This window comes from Pleurodeles waltl, chromosome 6, assembly GCF_031143425.1.
Source record: "Pleurodeles waltl isolate 20211129_DDA chromosome 6, aPleWal1.hap1.20221129, whole genome shotgun sequence".
NCBI classification, from domain to species: Eukaryota; Metazoa; Chordata; class Amphibia; order Caudata; family Salamandridae; genus Pleurodeles; species Pleurodeles waltl.
This window is the reverse complement of record NC_090445.1, coordinates 2,333,038-2,355,178: the sequence shown is the minus strand read 5'-3', so window position 1 is coordinate 2,355,178 and position 22,141 is coordinate 2,333,038. Positions and strand designations below refer to the sequence as shown.

General features: G+C 55.2%; 1 protein-coding gene across 2 annotated transcripts in view; it reads right to left on the bottom strand.

The window, feature by feature from the left end:
- Nucleotides 1–22,141, bottom strand: part of EEIG1 (estrogen-induced osteoclastogenesis regulator 1) — a 323,245-nt gene that overhangs the window by 160,556 nt on the left and 140,548 nt on the right. For both annotated transcript variants that reach the window (XM_069236930.1, XM_069236931.1), the window contains exon 5: nt 21,211–21,257. In XM_069236930.1, the coding sequence (XP_069093031.1) occupies nt 21,211–21,257 (47 nt within the window). The remainder of the gene's footprint in view (nt 1–21,210; nt 21,258–22,141) is intronic.

Sequence of the window (22,141 nt, the reverse complement as noted above, 5' to 3'; positions counted from 1 at the left end):
CACCGCTGCCAGGCACCACATACATACCCAAGACACTGCTGCCAGGCACCACATACATACCCAAGACACTGCTGCCAGGCACCACATACATACCCAAGACACCGCTGCCAGGCACCACATACATATCCAAAGACACTGCTGCCAGGCACCACATACATACCCAAGACACTGCTGCCAGGCACCACATACATACCCAAGACACCGCTGCCAGGCACCACATACATACCCAAAGACACTGCTGCCAGGCACCACATACATATCCAAAGACACTGCTGCCAGGCACCACATACATACCCAAGACACCGCTGCCAGGCACCACATACATACCCAAGACACCGCTGCCAGGCACCACATACATACCCCAAGACACTGCTGCCAGGCACCACATACATACCCAAGACACCGCTGCCAGGCACCACATACATACCCAAAGACACCGCTGCCAGGCACCACATATATACCCAAGACACTGCTGCCACGCACCACATACATACCCAAGACACTGCTGCCAGGCACCACATACACACCCAAGACACTGCTGCCCGGCACCACCCAAGACACCGCTGCCAGGCACCACATACATACCCAAAGACACCGCTGCCAGGCACCACATACATACCCAAGACACCGCTGCCAGGCACCACATACATACCCAAGACACTGCTGCCAGGCACCACATACATACCCAAGACACTGCTGCCCGGCACCACCCAAAGACACCGCTGCCAGGCACCACATACATACCCAAGACACTGCTGCCCGGCACCACCCAAAGACACTGCTGCCAGGCACCACATACATACCCAAAGACAACGCTGCCAGGCACCACATACATACCCAAGACACCGCTGCCAGGCACCACATACATACCCAAGATACACCACAAACATACCCAAAGACACCGCTGCCAGGCACCACATACATACCCAAGACACTGCTGCCAGGCACCACATACATACCCAAGACATCGCTGCCAGGCACCACAGACATACCCAAAGACACCGCTGCCAGGCACCACATACATACCCAAGACACTGTTGCCAGGCACCACATACATACCCAAGACACCGCTGCCAGACACCACATACATACCCAAAGACACAGCTGCCAGGCACCACATACATACCCAAGACACCGCTGCCAGGCACCACATACATACCCAAGACACTGCTGCCAGGCACCACATACATACCCAAGGACACCGCTGCCAGGCACCACATACATACCCAAAGACACTGCTGCCCGGCACCACATACATACCCAAGACACTGCTGCCAGGCACCAAATACATACCCAAGACACCGCTGCCAGGCACCACATACATACCCAAAGACACCGCTGCCCGGCACCACCCAAGACACCGCTGCCAGGCACCACATACACACCCAAGACACTGCTGCCCGGCACCACCCAAGACACCGCTGCCAGGCACCACATACATATCCAAGACACCGCTGCCAGGCACCACATACATACCCAAGACACTGCTGCCAGGCACCACATACATACCCAAGACACTGCTGCCAGGCACCACATACATACCCAAGACACCGCTGCCAGGCACCACATACATATCCAAAGACACTGCTGCCAGGCACCACATACATACCCAAGACACTGCTGCCAGGCACCACATACATACCCAAGACACCGCTGCCAGGCACCACATACATACCCAAAGACACTGCTGCCAGGCACCACATACATATCCAAAGACACTGCTGCCAGGCACCACATACATACCCAAGACACCGCTGCCAGGCACCACATACATACCCAAGACACCGCTGCCAGGCACCACATACATACCCCAAGACACTGCTGCCAGGCACCACATACATACCCAAGACACCGCTGCCAGGCACCACATACATACCCAAAGACACCGCTGCCAGGCACCACATATATACCCAAGACACTGCTGCCACGCACCACATACATACCCAAGACACTGCTGCCAGGCACCACATACACACCCAAGACACTGCTGCCCGGCACCACCCAAGACACCGCTGCCAGGCACCACATACATACCCAAAGACACCGCTGCCAGGCACCACATGCATACCCAAGACACTGCTGCCAGGCACCAGATACATACCCAAGCCACCGCTGCCAGGCACCACATACATACCCAAGACACCGCTGCCAGGCACCACATACATACCCAAGATACACCACATACATACACAAAGACACCGCTGCCAGGCACCACATACATACCCAAGACACTGCTGCCAGGCACCACATACATACCCAAGACACCGCTGCCAGCCACCACAGACATACCCAAAGACATCGCTGCCAGGCACCACAGACATACCCAAAGACACCGCTGCCAGGCACCACATACATACCCAAGATACACCACAAACATACCCAAAGACACCGCTGCCAGGCACCACATACATACCCAAGACACTGCTGCCAGGCACCACATACATACCCAAGACATCGCTGCCAGGCACCACAGACATACCCAAAGACACCGCTGCCAGGCACCACATACATACCCAAGACACTGTTGCCAGGCACCACATACATACCCAAGACACCGCTGCCAGACACCACATACATACCCAAAGACACAGCTGCCAGGCACCACATACATACCCAAGACACCGCTGCCAGGCACCACATACATACCCAAGACACTGCTGCCAGGCACCACATACATACCCAAGGACACCGCTGCCAGGCACCACATACATACCAAAGACACTGCTGCCCGGCACCACATACATACCCAAGACACTGCTGCCAGGCACCAAATACATACCCAAGACACCGCTGCCAGGCACCACATACATACCCAAAGACACCGCTGCCCGGCACCACCCAAGACACCGCTGCCAGGCACCACATACACACCCAAGACACTGCTGCCCGGCACCACCCAAGACACCGCTGCCAGGCACCACATACATATCCAAGACACCGCTGCCAGGCACCACATACATACCCAAGACACTGCTGCCAGGCACCACATACATACCCAAGACACTGCTGCCAGGCACCACATACATACCCAAGACACCGCTGCCAGGCACCACATACATATCCAAAGACACTGCTGCCAGGCACCACATACATACCCAAGACACTGCTGCCAGGCACCACATACATACCCAAGACACCGCTGCCAGGCACCACATACATACCCAAAGACACTGCTGCCAGGCACCACATACATATCCAAAGACACTGCTGCCAGGCACCACATACATACCCAAGACACCGCTGCCAGGCACCACATACATACCCAAGACACCGCTGCCAGGCACCACATACATACCCCAAGACACTGCTGCCAGGCACCACATACATACCCAAGACACCGCTGCCAGGCACCACATACATACCCAAAGACACCGCTGCCAGGCACCACATATATACCCAAGACACTGCTGCCACGCACCACATACATACCCAAGACACTGCTGCCAGGCACCACATACACACCCAAGACACTGCTGCCCGGCACCACCCAAGACACCGCTGCCAGGCACCACATACATACCCAAAGACACCGCTGCCAGGCACCACATGCATACCCAAGACACTGCTGCCAGGCACCAGATACATACCCAAGCCACCGCTGCCAGGCACCACATACATACCCAAGACACCGCTGCCAGGCACCACATACATACCCAAGATACACCACATACATACACAAAGACACCGCTGCCAGGCACCACATACATACCCAAGACACTGCTGCCAGGCACCACATACATACCCAAGACACCGCTGCCAGCCACCACAGACATACCCAAAGACATCGCTGCCAGGCACCACAGACATACCCAAAGACACCGCTGCCAGGCACCACATACATACCCAAGACACCGCTGCCAGGCACCAAATACATACCCAAGACACTGCTGCCAGGCACCACATACATACCCAAAGACACAGCTGCCAGGCACCACATACATACCCAAGACACCGCTGCCAGGCACCACATACATACCCAAGACACTGCTGCCAGGCACCACATACATACCCAAGGACACTGCTGCCAGGCACCACATACATACCCAAAGACACCGCTGCCCGGCACCACATACATACCCAAGACACTGCTGCCAGGCACCACATACATACCCAAGACACTGCTGCCAGGCACCACATATATACCCAAAGACACCGCTGCCCGGCACCACCCAAGACACCGCTGCCAGGCACCACATACACACCCAAGACACTGCTGCCCGGCACCACCCAAGACACCGCTGCCAGGCACCACATACATACCCAAGACACCGCTGCCAGGCACCACATACATACCCAAGACACTGCTGCCAGGCACCACATACATACCCAAGACACCGCTGCCAGGCACCACATACATACCCAAGACACCGCTGCCAGGCACCACATACATATCCAAAGACACTGCTGCCAGGCACCACATACATACCCAAGACACTGCTGCCAGGCACCACATACATACCCAAGACACCGCTGCCAGGCACCACATACATACCCAAAGACACCGCTGCCAGGCACCACATACATATCCAAAGACACTGCTGCCAGGCACCACATACATACCCAAGACACCGCTGCCAGGCACCATATACATACCCAAGACACCGCTGCCAGGCACCACATACATACCCAAAGACACTGCTGCCAGGCACCACATACATACCCAAGACACCGCTGCCAGGCACCACATACATACCCAAAGACACCGCTGCCAGGCACCACATATATACCCAAGACACCGCTGCCACGCACCACATACATACCCAAGACACTGCTGCCAGGCACCACATACACACCCAAGACACTGCTGCCCGGCACCACCCAAGACACCGCTGGCAGGCACCACATACATACCCAAAGACACCGCTGCCAGGCACCACATACATACCCAAGACACTGCTGCCAGGCACCACATACATACCCAAGCCACCGCTGCCAGGCACCACATACATACCCAAGACACTGCTACCAGTCACCACATACATACCCAAAGACACCGCTGCCAGGCACCACATACATACCCAAAGACACTGCTGCCAGGCACCACATACATACCCAAGACACCGCTGCCAGGCACCACATACATACCCAAGGACACCGCTGCCAGGCACCACATACATACACAAGACACTGCTGCCAGGCACCACATACATACCCAAGACACCGCTGCCAGGCACCACATATATACCCAAGACACTGCTGCCAGCCACCACATACATACCCAAGACACCGCGGCCACGCACCACATACATACCCAAGACACTGCTGCCAGACACCAAATACATACCCAAGACACTGCTGCCAGACACCACATACATACCCAAAGACACTGCTACCAGGCACCCCATACATACCCAAGACACTGCTGCCCGGCACCACCCAAGACACCGCTGACAGGCACCACATACATACCCAAGACACTGCTGCCAGGCACCACATACATACCAAGACACACCACATACATACCCTAGACACTGCTGCCAGGCACCACATACATACCCAAGACACCGCTGCCAGGCACCACATACATATACCAAGACTCTGCTGCCAGGCACCACATACATACCCAAGACACTGCTGCCAGGCACCACATACATACCCAAAGACAACGCTACCAGGCACCACATACATACCCAAGACACTGTTGCCAGGCACCACATACATACCCAAAGACACCGCTGCCAGGCACCACATACATACCCAAGACACCGCTGCAAGGCACCACATACATACCCAAAGACACCGCTGCCAGGCACCACATACATACCCAAAGACACTGCTGCCAGGCACCACATACATACCCAAGACACCGCTGCCAGGCACCACATACATACCCAAGGACACCGCTGCCAGGCACCACATACATACCCAAGACACCGCTGCCAGGCACCACATACATACCCAAAGACACTGCTGCCAGGCACCACATACATACCCAAGACACCGCTGCCAGGCACCACATACATACCCAAAGACACCGCTGCCAGGCACCACATATATACCCAAGACACCGCTGCCACGCACCACATACATACCCAAGACACTGCTGCCAGGCACCACATACACACCCAAGACACTGCTGCCCGGCACCACCCAAGACACCGCTGCCAGGCACCACATACATACCCAAAGACACCGCTGCCAGGCACCACATACATACCCAAGACACTGCTGCCAGGCACCACATACATACCCAAGCCACCGCTGCCAGGCACCACATACATACCCAAGACACTGCTGCCAGGCACCACATACATACCCAAGACACTGCTGCCCGGCACCACATACATACCCAAGACACTGCTGCCAGGCACCACATACATACCCAAGACACCGCTACCAGTCACCACATACATACCCAAAGTCACTGCTGCAAGGCACCACATACATACCCAAGACACTGCTGCCCGGCACCACCCAAGACACTGCTGCCAGGCACCACATACATACCCAAGACACCGCAGCCAGGCACCACATACATACCCAAGACACTGCTGCCAGACACCGCATACATACCCAAAGACACCGCTGCCAGGCACCATATACATACCCAAGACACCGCTGCCAGGCACCACATACATACCCAAGACACTGCTGCCAGACACCACATACATATCCAAAGACACCGCTGCCAGACACCACATACATACCCAAAGACACCGCTGCCAGGCACCACATACATACCCAAAGACACCGCTGCCAGGCACCACATACATACCCAAGACACCGCTGCCAGGCACCACATACATACCCAAGACACTGCTGCCCGGCACCACCCAAGACACTGCTGCCAGGCACCACATACATACCCAAGACACTCCTGCCAGGCACCACATACATACCCAAGACACCGCTGCCAGGCACCACATACATACACAAGACACTGCTGCCAGGCACCACATACATACCCAAGACACCGCTGCCAGGCACCACATACATACCCAAGACACCGCTGCCAGGTACCACATACATACCCAAGACACCGCTGCCAGGCACCACATACATACCCAAGACACCGCTGCCAGGCACCACATACATACCCAAGACACCGCTGCCAGGCACCACATACATACCCAAGACACCGCTGCCAGGCACCACATACATACCCAAGACACCGCTGCCAGGCACCACATACATACCCAAGACACCGCTGCCAGGCACCACATACATACCCAAAGACACTGCTGCCAGGCACCACATACATACCCAAGACACTGCTGCCAGGCACCACATACATACCCAAGACACCGCTGCCAGGTACCACATACATACCCAAGACACTGCTGCCAGGTACCACATACATATCCAAGACACCGCTGCCAGGCACCACATACATACCCAAGACACTGCAGCCAGGCACCACATATATACCCAAGACACTGCTGCCAGGTACCACATACATACCCAAGACACCGCTGCCACGCACCACATACATACCCAAGACACCGCTGCCAGGCACCACATATACACCCAAGACACTGCTGCCAGGCACCACATATATACCCAAGACACCGCGGCCACGCACCACATACATACCCAAGACACCGCGGCCACGCACCACATACATACCCAAGACACCGCTGCCAGGCACCAAATACATACCCAAGACACCGCTGCCAGGCACCACATACATACCCAAAGACACCGCTGCCCGGCACCACCCAAGACACCGCTGCCAGGCACCACATACACACCCAAGACACTGCTGCCCGGCACCACCCAAGACACCGCTGCCAGGCACCACATACATATCCAAGACACCGCTGCCAGGCACCACATACATACCCAAGACACTGCTGCCAGGCACCACATACATACCCAAGACACTGCTGCCAGGCACCACATACATACCCAAGACACCGCTGCCAGGCACCACATACATATCCAAAGACACTGCTGCCAGGCACCACATACATACCCAAGACACTGCTGCCAGGCACCACATACATACCCAAGACACCGCTGCCAGGCACCACATACATACCCAAAGACACTGCTGCCAGGCACCACATACATATCCAAAGACACTGCTGCCAGGCACCACATACATACCCAAGACACCGCTGCCAGGCACCACATACATACCCAAGACACCGCTGCCAGGCACCACATACATACCCCAAGACACTGCTGCCAGGCACCACATACATACCCAAGACACCGCTGCCAGGCACCACATACATACCCAAAGACACCGCTGCCAGGCACCACATATATACCCAAGACACTGCTGCCACGCACCACATACATACCCAAGACACTGCTGCCAGGCACCACATACACACCCAAGACACTGCTGCCCGGCACCACCCAAGACACCGCTGCCAGGCACCACATACATACCCAAAGACACCGCTGCCAGGCACCACATACATACCCAAGACACTGCTGCCAGGCACCAGATACATACCCAAGCCACCGCTGCCAGGCACCACATACATACCCAAGACACCGCTGCCAGGCACCACATACATACCCAAGATACACCACATACATACACAAAGACACCGCTGCCAGGCACCACATACATACCCAAGACACTGCTGCCAGGCACCACATACATACCCAAGACACCGCTGCCAGCCACCACAGACATACCCAAAGACATCGCTGCCAGGCACCACAGACATACCCAAAGACACCGCTGCCAGGCACCACATACATACCCAAGACACCGCTGCCAGGCACCAAATACATACCCAAGACACTGCTGCCAGGCACCACATACATACCCAAAGACACAGCTGCCAGGCACCACATACATACCCAAGACACCGCTGCCAGGCACCACATACATACCCAAGACACTGCTGCCAGGCACCACATACATACCCAAGGACACTGCTGCCAGGCACCACATACATACCCAAAGACACCGCTGCCCGGCACCACATACATACCCAAGACACTGCTGCCAGGCACCACATACATACCCAAGACACTGCTGCCAGGCACCACATATATACCCAAAGACACCGCTGCCCGGCACCACCCAAGACACCGCTGCCAGGCACCACATACACACCCAAGACACTGCTGCCCGGCACCACCCAAGACACCGCTGCCAGGCACCACATACATACCCAAGACACCGCTGCCAGGCACCACATACATACCCAAGACACTGCTGCCAGGCACCACATACATACCCAAGACACCGCTGCCAGGCACCACATACATACCCAAGACACCGCTGCCAGGCACCACATACATATCCAAAGACACTGCTGCCAGGCACCACATACATACCCAAGACACTGCTGCCAGGCACCACATACATACCCAAGACACCGCTGCCAGGCACCACATACATACCCAAAGACACCGCTGCCAGGCACCACATACATATCCAAAGACACTGCTGCCAGGCACCACATACATACCCAAGACACCGCTGCCAGGCACCACATACATACCCAAGACACCGCTGCCAGGCACCACATACATACCCAAAGACACTGCTGCCAGGCACCACATACATACCCAAGACACCGCTGCCAGGCACCACATACATACCCAAAGACACCGCTGCCAGGCACCACATATATACCCAAGACACCGCTGCCACGCACCACATACATACCCAAGACACTGCTGCCAGGCACCACATACACACCCAAGACACTGCTGCCCGGCACCACCCAAGACACCGCTGGCAGGCACCACATACATACCCAAAGACACCGCTGCCAGGCACCACATACATACCCAAGACACTGCTGCCAGGCACCACATACATACCCAAGCCACCGCTGCCAGGCACCACATACATACCCAAGACACTGCTGCCAGGCACCACATACATACCCAAGACACTGCTGCCCGGCACCACATACATACCCAAGACACTGCTGCCAGGCACCACATACATACCCAAGACACCGCTGCCAGGCACCACATACATACCCAAAGTCACTGCTGCAAGGCACCACATACATACCCAAGACACTGCTGCCCGGCACCACCCAAGACACTGCTGCCAGGCACCACATACATACCCAAGACACCGCAGCCAGGCACCACATACATACCCAAGACACTGCTGCCAGACACCGCATACATACCCAAAGACACCGCTGCCAGGCACCACATACATACCCAAGACACCGCTGCCAGGCACCACATACATACCCAAGACACTGCTGCCAGACACCACATACATATCCAAAGACACCGCTGCCAGACACCACATACATACCCAAAGACACCGCTGCCAGGCACCACATACATACCCAAAGACACCGCTGCCAGGCACCACATACATACCCAAGACACCGCTGCCAGGCACCACATACATACCCAAGACACTGCTGCCCGGCACCACCCAAGACACTGCTGCCAGGCACCACATACATACCCAAGACACTCCTGCCAGGCACCACATACATACCCAAGACACCGCTGCCAGGCACCACATACATACACAAGACACTGCTGCCAGGCACCACATACATACCCAAGACACCGCTGCCAGGCACCACATATATACCCAAGACACTGCTGCCAGCCACCACATACATACCCAAGACACCGCGGCCACGCACCACATACATACCCAAGACACTGCTGCCAGACACCAAATACATACCCAAGACACTGCTGCCAGACACCACATACATACCCAAAGACACTGCTACTAGGCACCCCATACATACCCAAGACACTGCTGCCCGGCACCACCCAAGACACCGCTGCCAGGCACCACATACATACCCAAGACACTGATGCCAGGCACCACATACATACCAAGACACACCACATACATACCCTAGACACTGCTGCCAGGCACCACATACATACCCAAGACACCGCTGCCAGGCACCACATACATATACCAAGACTCTGCTGCCAGGCACCACATACATACCCAAGACACTGCTGCCAGGCACCACATACATACCCAAAGACAACGCTACCAGGCACCACATACATACCCAAGACACTGTTGCCAGGCACCACATACATACCCAAAGACACCGCTGCCAGGCACCACATACATACCCAAGACACCGCTGCAAGGCACCACATACATACCCAAAGACACCGCTGCCAGGCACCACATACATACCCAAAGACACTGCTGCCAGGCACCACATACATACCCAAGACACCGCTGCCAGGCACCACATACATACCCAAGGACACCGCTGCCAGGCACCACATACATACCCAAGACACCGCTGCCAGGCACCACATACATACCCAAAGACACTGCTGCCAGGCACCACATACATACCCAAGACACCGCTGCCAGGCACCACATACATACCCAAAGACACCGCTGCCAGGCACCACATATATACCCAAAACTCCGCTGCCACGCACCACATACATACCCAAGACACTGCTGCCAGGCACCACATACACACCCAAGACACTGCTGCCCGGCACCACCCAAGACACCGCTGCCAGGCACCACATACATACCCAAAGACACCGCTGCCAGGCACCACATACATACCCAAGACACTGCTGCCAGGCACCACATACATACCCAAGCCACCGCTGCCAGGCACCACATACATACCCAAGACACTGCTGCCAGGCACCACATACATACCCAAGACACTGCTGCCCGGCACCACATACATACCCAAGACACTGCTGCCAGGCACCACATACATACCCAAGACACCGCTACCAGGCACCACATACATACCCAAAGTCACTGCTGCAAGGCACCACATACATACCCAAGACACTGCTGCCCGGCACCACCCAAAACACTGCTGCCAGGCACCACATACATACCCAAGACACCGCAGCCAGGCACCACATACATACCCAAGACACTGCTGCCAGACACCGCATACATACCCAAAGACACCGCTGCCAGGCACCATATACATACCCAAGACACCGCTGCCAGGCACCACATACATACCCAAGACACTGCTGCCAGACACCACATACATATCCAAAGACACCGCTGCCAGACACCACATACATACCCAAAGACACCGCTGCCAGGCACCACATACATACCCAAAGACACCGCTGCCAGGCACCACATACATACCCAAGACACCGCTGCCAGGCACCACATACATACCCAAGACACTGCTGCCCGGCACCACCCAAGACACTGCTGCCAGGCACCACATACATACCCAAGACACTCCTGCCAGGCACCACATACATACCCAAGACACCGCTGCCAGGCACCACATACATACACAAGACACTGCTGCCAGGCACCACATACATACCCAAGACACCGCTGCCAGGCACCACATACATACCCAAGACACCGCTGCCAGGTACCACATACATACCCAAGACACCGCTGCCAGGCACCACATACATACCCAAGACACCGCTGCCAGGCACCACATACATACCCAAGACACCGCTGCCAGGCACCACATACATACCCAAGACACCGCTGCCAGGCACCACATACATACCCAAGACACCGCTGCCAGGCACCACATACATACCCAAGACACCGCTGCCAGGCACCACATACATACCCAAGACACCGCTGCCAGGCACCACATACATACCCAAAGACACCGCTGCCAGGCACCACATACATACCCAAGACACCGCTGCCAGGCACCACATACATACCCAAGACACCGCTGCCAGGTACCACATACATACCCAAGACACTGCTGCCAGGTACCACATACATACCCAAGACACCGCTGCCAGGCACCACATACATACCCAAGACACTGCAGCCAGGCACCACATATATACCCAAGACACTGCTGCCAGGTACCACATACATACCCAAGACACCGCTGCCACGCACCACATACATACCCAAGACACCGCTGCCAGGCACCACATATACACCCAAGACACTGCTGCCAGGCACCACATATATACCCAAGACACCGCGGCCACGCACCACATACATACCCAAGACACCGCGGCCACGCACCACATACATACCCAAGACACCGCTGCCAGGCACCAAATACATACCCAAGACACCGCTGCCAGGCACCACATACATACCCAAAGACACCGCTGCCCGGCACCACCCAAGACACCGCTGCCAGGCACCACATACACACCCAAGACACTGCTGCCCGGCACCACCCAAGACACCGCTGCCAGGCACCACATACATATCCAAGACACCGCTGCCAGGCACCACATACATACCCAAGACACTGCTGCCAGGCACCACATACATACCCAAGACACTGCTGCCAGGCACCACATACATACCCAAGACACCGCTGCCAGGCACCACATACATATCCAAAGACACTGCTGCCAGGCACCACATACATACCCAAGACACTGCTGCCAGGCACCACATACATACCCAAGACACCGCTGCCAGGCACCACATACATACCCAAAGACACTGCTGCCAGGCACCACATACATATCCAAAGACACTGCTGCCAGGCACCACATACATACCCAAGACACCGCTGCCAGGCACCACATACATACCCAAGACACCGCTGCCAGGCACCACATACATACCCCAAGACACTGCTGCCAGGCACCACATACATACCCAAGACACCGCTGCCAGGCACCACATACATACCCAAAGACACCGCTGCCAGGCACCACATATATACCCAAGACACTGCTGCCACGCACCACATACATACCCAAGACACTGCTGCCAGGCACCACATACACACCCAAGACACTGCTGCCCGGCACCACCCAAGACACCGCTGCCAGGCACCACATACATACCCAAAGACACCGCTGCCAGGCACCACATACATACCCAAGACACTGCTGCCAGGCACCAGATACATACCCAAGCCACCGCTGCCAGGCACCACATACATACCCAAGACACCGCTGCCAGGCACCACATACATACCCAAGATACACCACATACATACACAAAGACACCGCTGCCAGGCACCACATACATACCCAAGACACTGCTGCCAGGCACCACATACATACCCAAGACACCGCTGCCAGCCACCACAGACATACCCAAAGACATCGCTGCCAGGCACCACAGACATACCCAAAGACACCGCTGCCAGGCACCACATACATACCCAAGACACCGCTGCCAGGCACCAAATACATACCCAAGACACTGCTGCCAGGCACCACATACATACCCAAAGACACAGCTGCCAGGCACCACATACATACCCAAGACACCGCTGCCAGGCACCACATACATACCCAAGACACTGCTGCCAGGCACCACATACATACCCAAGGACACTGCTGCCAGGCACCACATACATACCCAAAGACACCGCTGCCCGGCACCACATACATACCCAAGACACTGCTGCCAGGCACCACATACATACCCAAGACACTGCTGCCAGGCACCACATATATACCCAAAGACACCGCTGCCCGGCACCACCCAAGACACCGCTGCCAGGCACCACATACACACCCAAGACACTGCTGCCCGGCACCACCCAAGACACCGCTGCCAGGCACCACATACATACCCAAGACACCGCTGCCAGGCACCACATACATACCCAAGACACTGCTGCCAGGCACCACATACATACCCAAGACACCGCTGCCAGGCACCACATACATACCCAAGACACCGCTGCCAGGCACCACATACATATCCAAAGACACTGCTGCCAGGCACCACATACATACCCAAGACACTGCTGCCAGGCACCACATACATACCCAAGACACCGCTGCCAGGCACCACATACATACCCAAAGACACCGCTGCCAGGCACCACATACATATCCAAAGACACTGCTGCCAGGCACCACATACATACCCAAGACACCGCTGCCAGGCACCACATACATACCCAAGACACCGCTGCCAGGCACCACATACATACCCAAAGACACTGCTGCCAGGCACCACATACATACCCAAGACACCGCTGCCAGGCACCACATACATACCCAAAGACACCGCTGCCAGGCACCACATATATACCCAAGACACCGCTGCCACGCACCACATACATACCCAAGACACTGCTGCCAGGCACCACATACACACCCAAGACACTGCTGCCCGGCACCACCCAAGACACCGCTGGCAGGCACCACATACATACCCAAAGACACCGCTGCCAGGCACCACATACATACCCAAGACACTGCTGCCAGGCACCACATACATACCCAAGCCACCGCTGCCAGGCACCACATACATACCCAAGACACTGCTGCCAGGCACCACATACATACCCAAGACACTGCTGCCCGGCACCACATACATACCCAAGACACTGCTGCCAGGCACCACATACATACCCAAGACACCGCTGCCAGGCACCACATACATACCCAAAGTCACTGCTGCAAGGCACCACATACATACCCAAGACACTGCTGCCCGGCACCACCCAAGACACTGCTGCCAGGCACCACATACATACCCAAGACACCGCAGCCAGGCACCACATACATACCCAAGACACTGCTGCCAGACACCGCATACATACCCAAAGACACCGCTGCCAGGCACCACATACATACCCAAGACACCGCTGCCAGGCACCACATACATACCCAAGACACTGCTGCCAGACACCACATACATATCCAAAGACACCGCTGCCAGACACCACATACATACCCAAAGACACCGCTGCCAGGCACCACATACATACCCAAAGACACCGCTGCCAGGCACCACATACATACCCAAGACACCGCTGCCAGGCACCACATACATACCCAAGACACTGCTGCCCGGCACCACCCAAGACACTGCTGCCAGGCACCACATACATACCCAAGACACTCCTGCCAGGCACCACATACATACCCAAGACACCGCTGCCAGGCACCACATACATACACAAGACACTGCTGCCAGGCACCACATACATACCCAAGACACCGCTGCCAGGCACCACATATATACCCAAGACACTGCTGCCAGCCACCACATACATACCCAAGACACCGCGGCCACGCACCACATACATACCCAAGACACTGCTGCCAGACACCAAATACATACCCAAGACACTGCTGCCAGACACCACATACATACCCAAAGACACTGCTACCAGGCACCCCATACATACCCAAGACACTGCTGCCCGGCACCACCCAAGACACCGCTGCCAGGCACCACATACATACCCAAGACACTGCTGCCAGGCACCACATACATACCAAGACACACCACATACATACCCTAGACACTGCTGCCAGGCACCACATACATACCCAAGACACCGCTGCCAGGCACCACATACATATACCAAGACTCTGCTGCCAGGCACCACATACATACCCAAGACACTGCTGCCAGGCACCACATACATACCCAAAGACAACGCTACCAAGCACCACATACATACCCAAGACACTGCTGCCCGGCACCACCCAAGACACCGCTGCCAGGCACCACATACATACCCAAGACACTGCTGCCAGGCACCACATACATACCAAGACACACCACATACATACCCTAGACACTGCTGCCAGGCACCACATACATACCCAAGACACCGCTGCCAGGCACCACATACATATACCAAGACTCTGCTGCCAGGCACCACATACATACCCAAGACACTGCTGCCAGGCACCACATACATACCCAAAGACAACGCTACCAGGCACGACATACATACCCAAAGACACCGCTGCCAGGCACCACATACATACCCAAGACACCGCTGCAAGGCACCACATACATACCCAAAGACACCGCTGCCAGGCACCACATACATACCCAAAGACACTGCTGCCAGGCACCACATACATACCCAAGACACCGCTGCCAGGCACCACATACATACCCAAGGACACCGCTGCCAGGCACCACATACATACCCAAGACACCGCTGCCAGGCACCACATACATACCCAAAGACACTGCTGCCAGGCACCACATACATACCCAAGACACCGCTGCCAGGCACCACATACATACCCAAAGACACCGCTGCCAGGCACCACATATATACCCAAGACACCGCTGCCACGCACCACATACATACCCAAGACACTGCTGCCAGGCACCACATACACACCCAAGACACTGCTGCCCGGCACCACCCAAGACACCGCTGCCAGGCACCACATACATACCCAAAGACACCGCTGCCAGGCACCACATACATACCCAAGACACTGCTGCCAGGCACCACATACATACCCAAGCCACCGCTGCCAGGCACCACATACATACCCAAGACACTGCTGCCAGGCACCACATACATACCCAAGACACTGCTGCCCGGCACCACATACATACCCAAGACACTGCTGCCAGGCACCACATACATACCCAAGACACCGCTACCAGGCACCACATACATACCCAAAGTCACTGCTGCAAGGCACCACATACATACCCAAGACACTGCTGCCCGGCACCACCCAAAACACTGCTGCCAGGCACCACATACATACCCAAGACACCGCAGCCAGGCACCACATACATACCCAAGACACTGCTGCCAGACACCGCATACATACCCAAAGACACCGCTGCCAGGCACCATATACATACCCAAGACACCGCTGCCAGGCACCACATACATACCCAAGACACTGCTGCCAGACACCACATACATATCCAAAGACACCGCTGCCAGACACCACATACATACCCAAAGACACCGCTGCCAGGCACCACATACATACCCAAAGACACCGCTGCCAGGCACCACATACATACCCAAGACACCGCTGCCAGGCACCACATACATACCCAAGACACTGCTGCCCGGCACCACCCAAGACACTGCTGCCAGGCACCACATACATACCCAAGACACTCCTGCCAGGCACCACATACATACCCAAGACACCGCTGCCAGGCACCACATACATACACAAGACACTGCTGCCAGGCACCACATACATACCCAAGACACCGCTGCCAGGCACCACATACATACCCAAGACACCGCTGCCAGGCACCACATACATACCCAAGACACCGCTGCCAGGCACCACATACATACCCAAGACACCGCTGCCAGGCACCACATACATACCCAAGACACCGCTGCCAGGCACCACATACATACCCAAGACACCGCTGCCAGGCACCACATACATACCCAAGACACCGCTGCCAGGCACCACATACATACCCAAAGACACCGCTGCCAGGCACCACATACATACCCAAGACACTGCTGCCAGGCACCACATACATACCCAAGACACCGCTGCCAGGTACCACATACATACCCAAGACACTGCTGCCAGGTACCACATACATACCCAAGACACCGCTGCCAGGCACCACATACATACCCAAGACACTGCAGCCAGGCACCACATATATACCCAAGACACTGCTGCCAGGTACCACATACATACCCAAGACACCGCTGCCACGCACCACATACATACCCAAGACACCGCTGCCAGGCACCACATATACACCCAAGACACTGCTGCCAGGCACCACATATATACCCAAGACACCGCGGCCACGCACCACATACATACCCAAGACACCGCGGCCACGCACCACATACATACCCAAGACACCGCTGCCAGGCACCACATATACACCCAAGACACTGATGCCACGCACCACATACATACCCAAGACACCGCTGCCAGGTACCACATACATACCCAAAGACACCGCTGCCAGGCACCACATACATACCCAAGACACCGCTGCCAGGTACCACATACATACCCAAGACACCGCTGCCAGGCACCACATACATACCCAAGACACCGCTGCCAGGCACCACATACATACCCAAAGACACCGCTGCCAGACACCACATACAAACCCAAAGACACCGCTGCCAGGCACCACATACATACCCAAGACACTGCTGCCAGGCACCACATACATACCCAAGACACTGCTACCAGACACCACATACATACCCAAAGACACCGCTCCCAGGCACCACATACATGCCCAAGACACCGCTGCCAGGCACCACATACATACCCAAGACACTGCTGCCAGGCACCACATACATACCCAAGACACTGCTGCCCGGCACCACCCAAAGACACCGCTGCCAGGCACCACATACATACCCAAGACACTGCTGCCCGGCACCACCCAAAGACACCGCTGCCAGGCACCACATACATACCCAAGACACTGCTGCCAGGCACCACATACATACCCAAGACACTGCTGCCAGACACCAAATACATACCCAAGACACTGCTGCCAGACACCACATACATACCCAAAGACACTGCTACCAGGCACCCCATACATACCCAAGACACTGCTGCCCGGCACCACCCAAGACACCGCTGCCAGGCACCACATACATACCCAAGACACTGCTGCCAGGCACCACATACATACCAAGACACACCACATACATACCCTAGACACTGCTGCCAGGCACCACATACATACCCAAGACACCGCTGCCAGGCACCACATACATATACCAAGACTCTGCTGCCAGGCACCACATACATACCCAAGACACTGCTGCCAGGCACCACATACATACCCAAAGACAACGCTACCAGGCACCACATACATACCCAAGACACTGTTGCCAGGCACCACATACATACCCAAAGACACCGCTGCCAGGCACCACATACATACCCAAGACACCGCTGCAAGGCACCACATACATACCCAAAGACACCGCTGCCAGGCACCACATACATACCCAAAGACACTGCTGCCAGGCACCACATACATACCCAAGACACCGCTGCCAGGCACCACATACATACCCAAGGACACCGCTGCCAGGCACCACATACATACCCAAGACACCGCTGCCAGACACCACATACATACCCAAAGACACCGCTGCCAGGCACCACATACATACCCAAGACACCGCTGCCAGGCACCACATACATACCCAAGACACTGCTGCCAGACACCAAATACATACCCAAGATACTGCTGCCAGAGACCACATACATACCCAAAGACACTGCTGCCAGGCCCCACATACATACCCAAGACACTGCTGCCCGGCACCACCCAAGACACTGCTGCCAGGCACCACATACATACCCAAGACACTGCTGCCAGGCACCACATACATACCCAGACACACCACATACATACCCTAGACACTGCTGCCAGGCACCACATACATACCCAAGACACTGCTGCCAGGCACCACATACATACCCAGACACACCACATACATACCCTAGACACTGCTGCCAGGCACCACATACATACCCAAGACACCGCTGCCAGGCACCACATACATATACCAAGACTCTGCTGCCAGGCACCACATACATACCCAAAGACGCCACTTCAGGACACCACATTCACATCGAAAGACACTGCTGCCTCACACCACATATATATCTAAAGACACTGCTGCTAGACACCACATATATACTCAAAGACACTGCTGCTAGACACCACATATATACCCAAAGACACTGCTGCCAGACACCTAATATATACCCAAAGACAATGCTGCCAGACACCATATATATATCTAAAGACACCTCTGCCAGACACCACATACATATCTGAAGACACTGCTGCCAGACACCACATAAATCCAAAGACACCGCTGCCAGACACCACATATATATCTAAAGACACCGCTGCCAGACACCACATATATATCTAAAGACACCGCTGCCAGACACCACGTATATATCTAAAGACACTGCTGCCAGACACCGCTGCCAGACACCACATATATATCCAAAGACACTGCTGCCAGACACCACATATATATCTAAAGACACCACTGCCAGACACCACATACACATCGAAAGACACTGCTGCCTCACACCACATATATATCTAAAGACACCGCTGCCAGAGACCACATTCACATAGAAGACACTGCTGCCAGACCACACATATATCCAAAGATACTGCTGCCAGACACCACATACATATCCAAAGGCACTGGTGGCAGACACCACATACATATCCGAAGACACTGCTGCCAGACACCACATATATTGCCAAAGATGCTGCTGTCAGACACCACATGTATATCCAATGAAACTGCTGCCAGACACCACATATATTGTCAAAGATGCTGCAGTCAGACACCACATGTATATCCGAAGACACTGCTGCCAGACACCACATATATTGTCAAAGATGCTGCAGTCAGATACCACATATATAGTCAAAGATGCTGCAGTTAGACACCACATTTATAGTCAAAGATGCTGCTGTCGGACAGTGTTCACCCACAGATGTTGCTGCCAGATGCTCCACCAGTCCCAGGTCACATCTGTGAGTCAACACATTATAACAAAAGACAGAGCACGAAAGCAGAAAGTGGCGCTGAATCTACCTACATATGGACAACGTGCAGATATTTGACTGCTCACCTTTTGAAGCAGGGGTCACCAGAGAGGAGAGACATTCCGATTGTGACCTGTAGGAGAAGCAGAGACAGTCAGCGATATATGAAGAGATCGCAGGGATAAAAGAAGCTGTGCCGTGAAGACAGGAGCTGCAGGAGCTTCCCAGCGAGGTGGCAGGTGTGCTGAGAAGGCAGGACCCAGGGGACTTTCCAAGGGTGGAGGGAGAGCTCAGAGAGAGGCAGAGCTTAGGGGGCAGGTGTAGGAAGCTGGCTCTCTATATTGTGCACTAAAAAGAAGTACACCGTGCAGAGAGTCCAGTGGATCCCCGGCTGGTTTGCAGAGGCCAAAGTACAGAGGACTAATGCTCTGTGTGTCATGGTGTGGGTGAGCAGTAGGCTTATCATCAGGTAGTGCTAAGCATTTGTTGTACTCACAGAGGCAATAAATGAGACACACACTCAAAGAATAAATCCAAGACCAATTTAGAAAAACAAGACTTCTTTTTATATATACTTTGAACCCAAGAACTTCTTTATAAGGTAAGTATGTTCTTAAGCATAAATACTTTTCACTTGCAAAAACGGACACTTAGGACCTCATTAAGAGGCTGGCGGTCTTTGGACCACCAGACTCGTGGTGGTGGTCTTACCGCCGCCGGGCCGCAGGTAAAGACCTCCATATTACAACTTCGGCGCTTTGGCTGAAGCCAAACTCCTCAAACGCCACCTGTACCGCCAGGGCGGTCGGGCAAGCGGACCACAGGTAGGTACCTCTGGCCCGGCGGTAACCACCATCGGTATTACCACTCGGCAGACCGCCCGCATTTTTTGCCACAAAAATGCTGACGGTCATGCACCCGGCAACACGAATCTCCATTCCTGTCACTGGCAGACACCCCCCACCACACACCTACATTTATGCACCCTCACATCTGCATACAGACACCCCCCACACA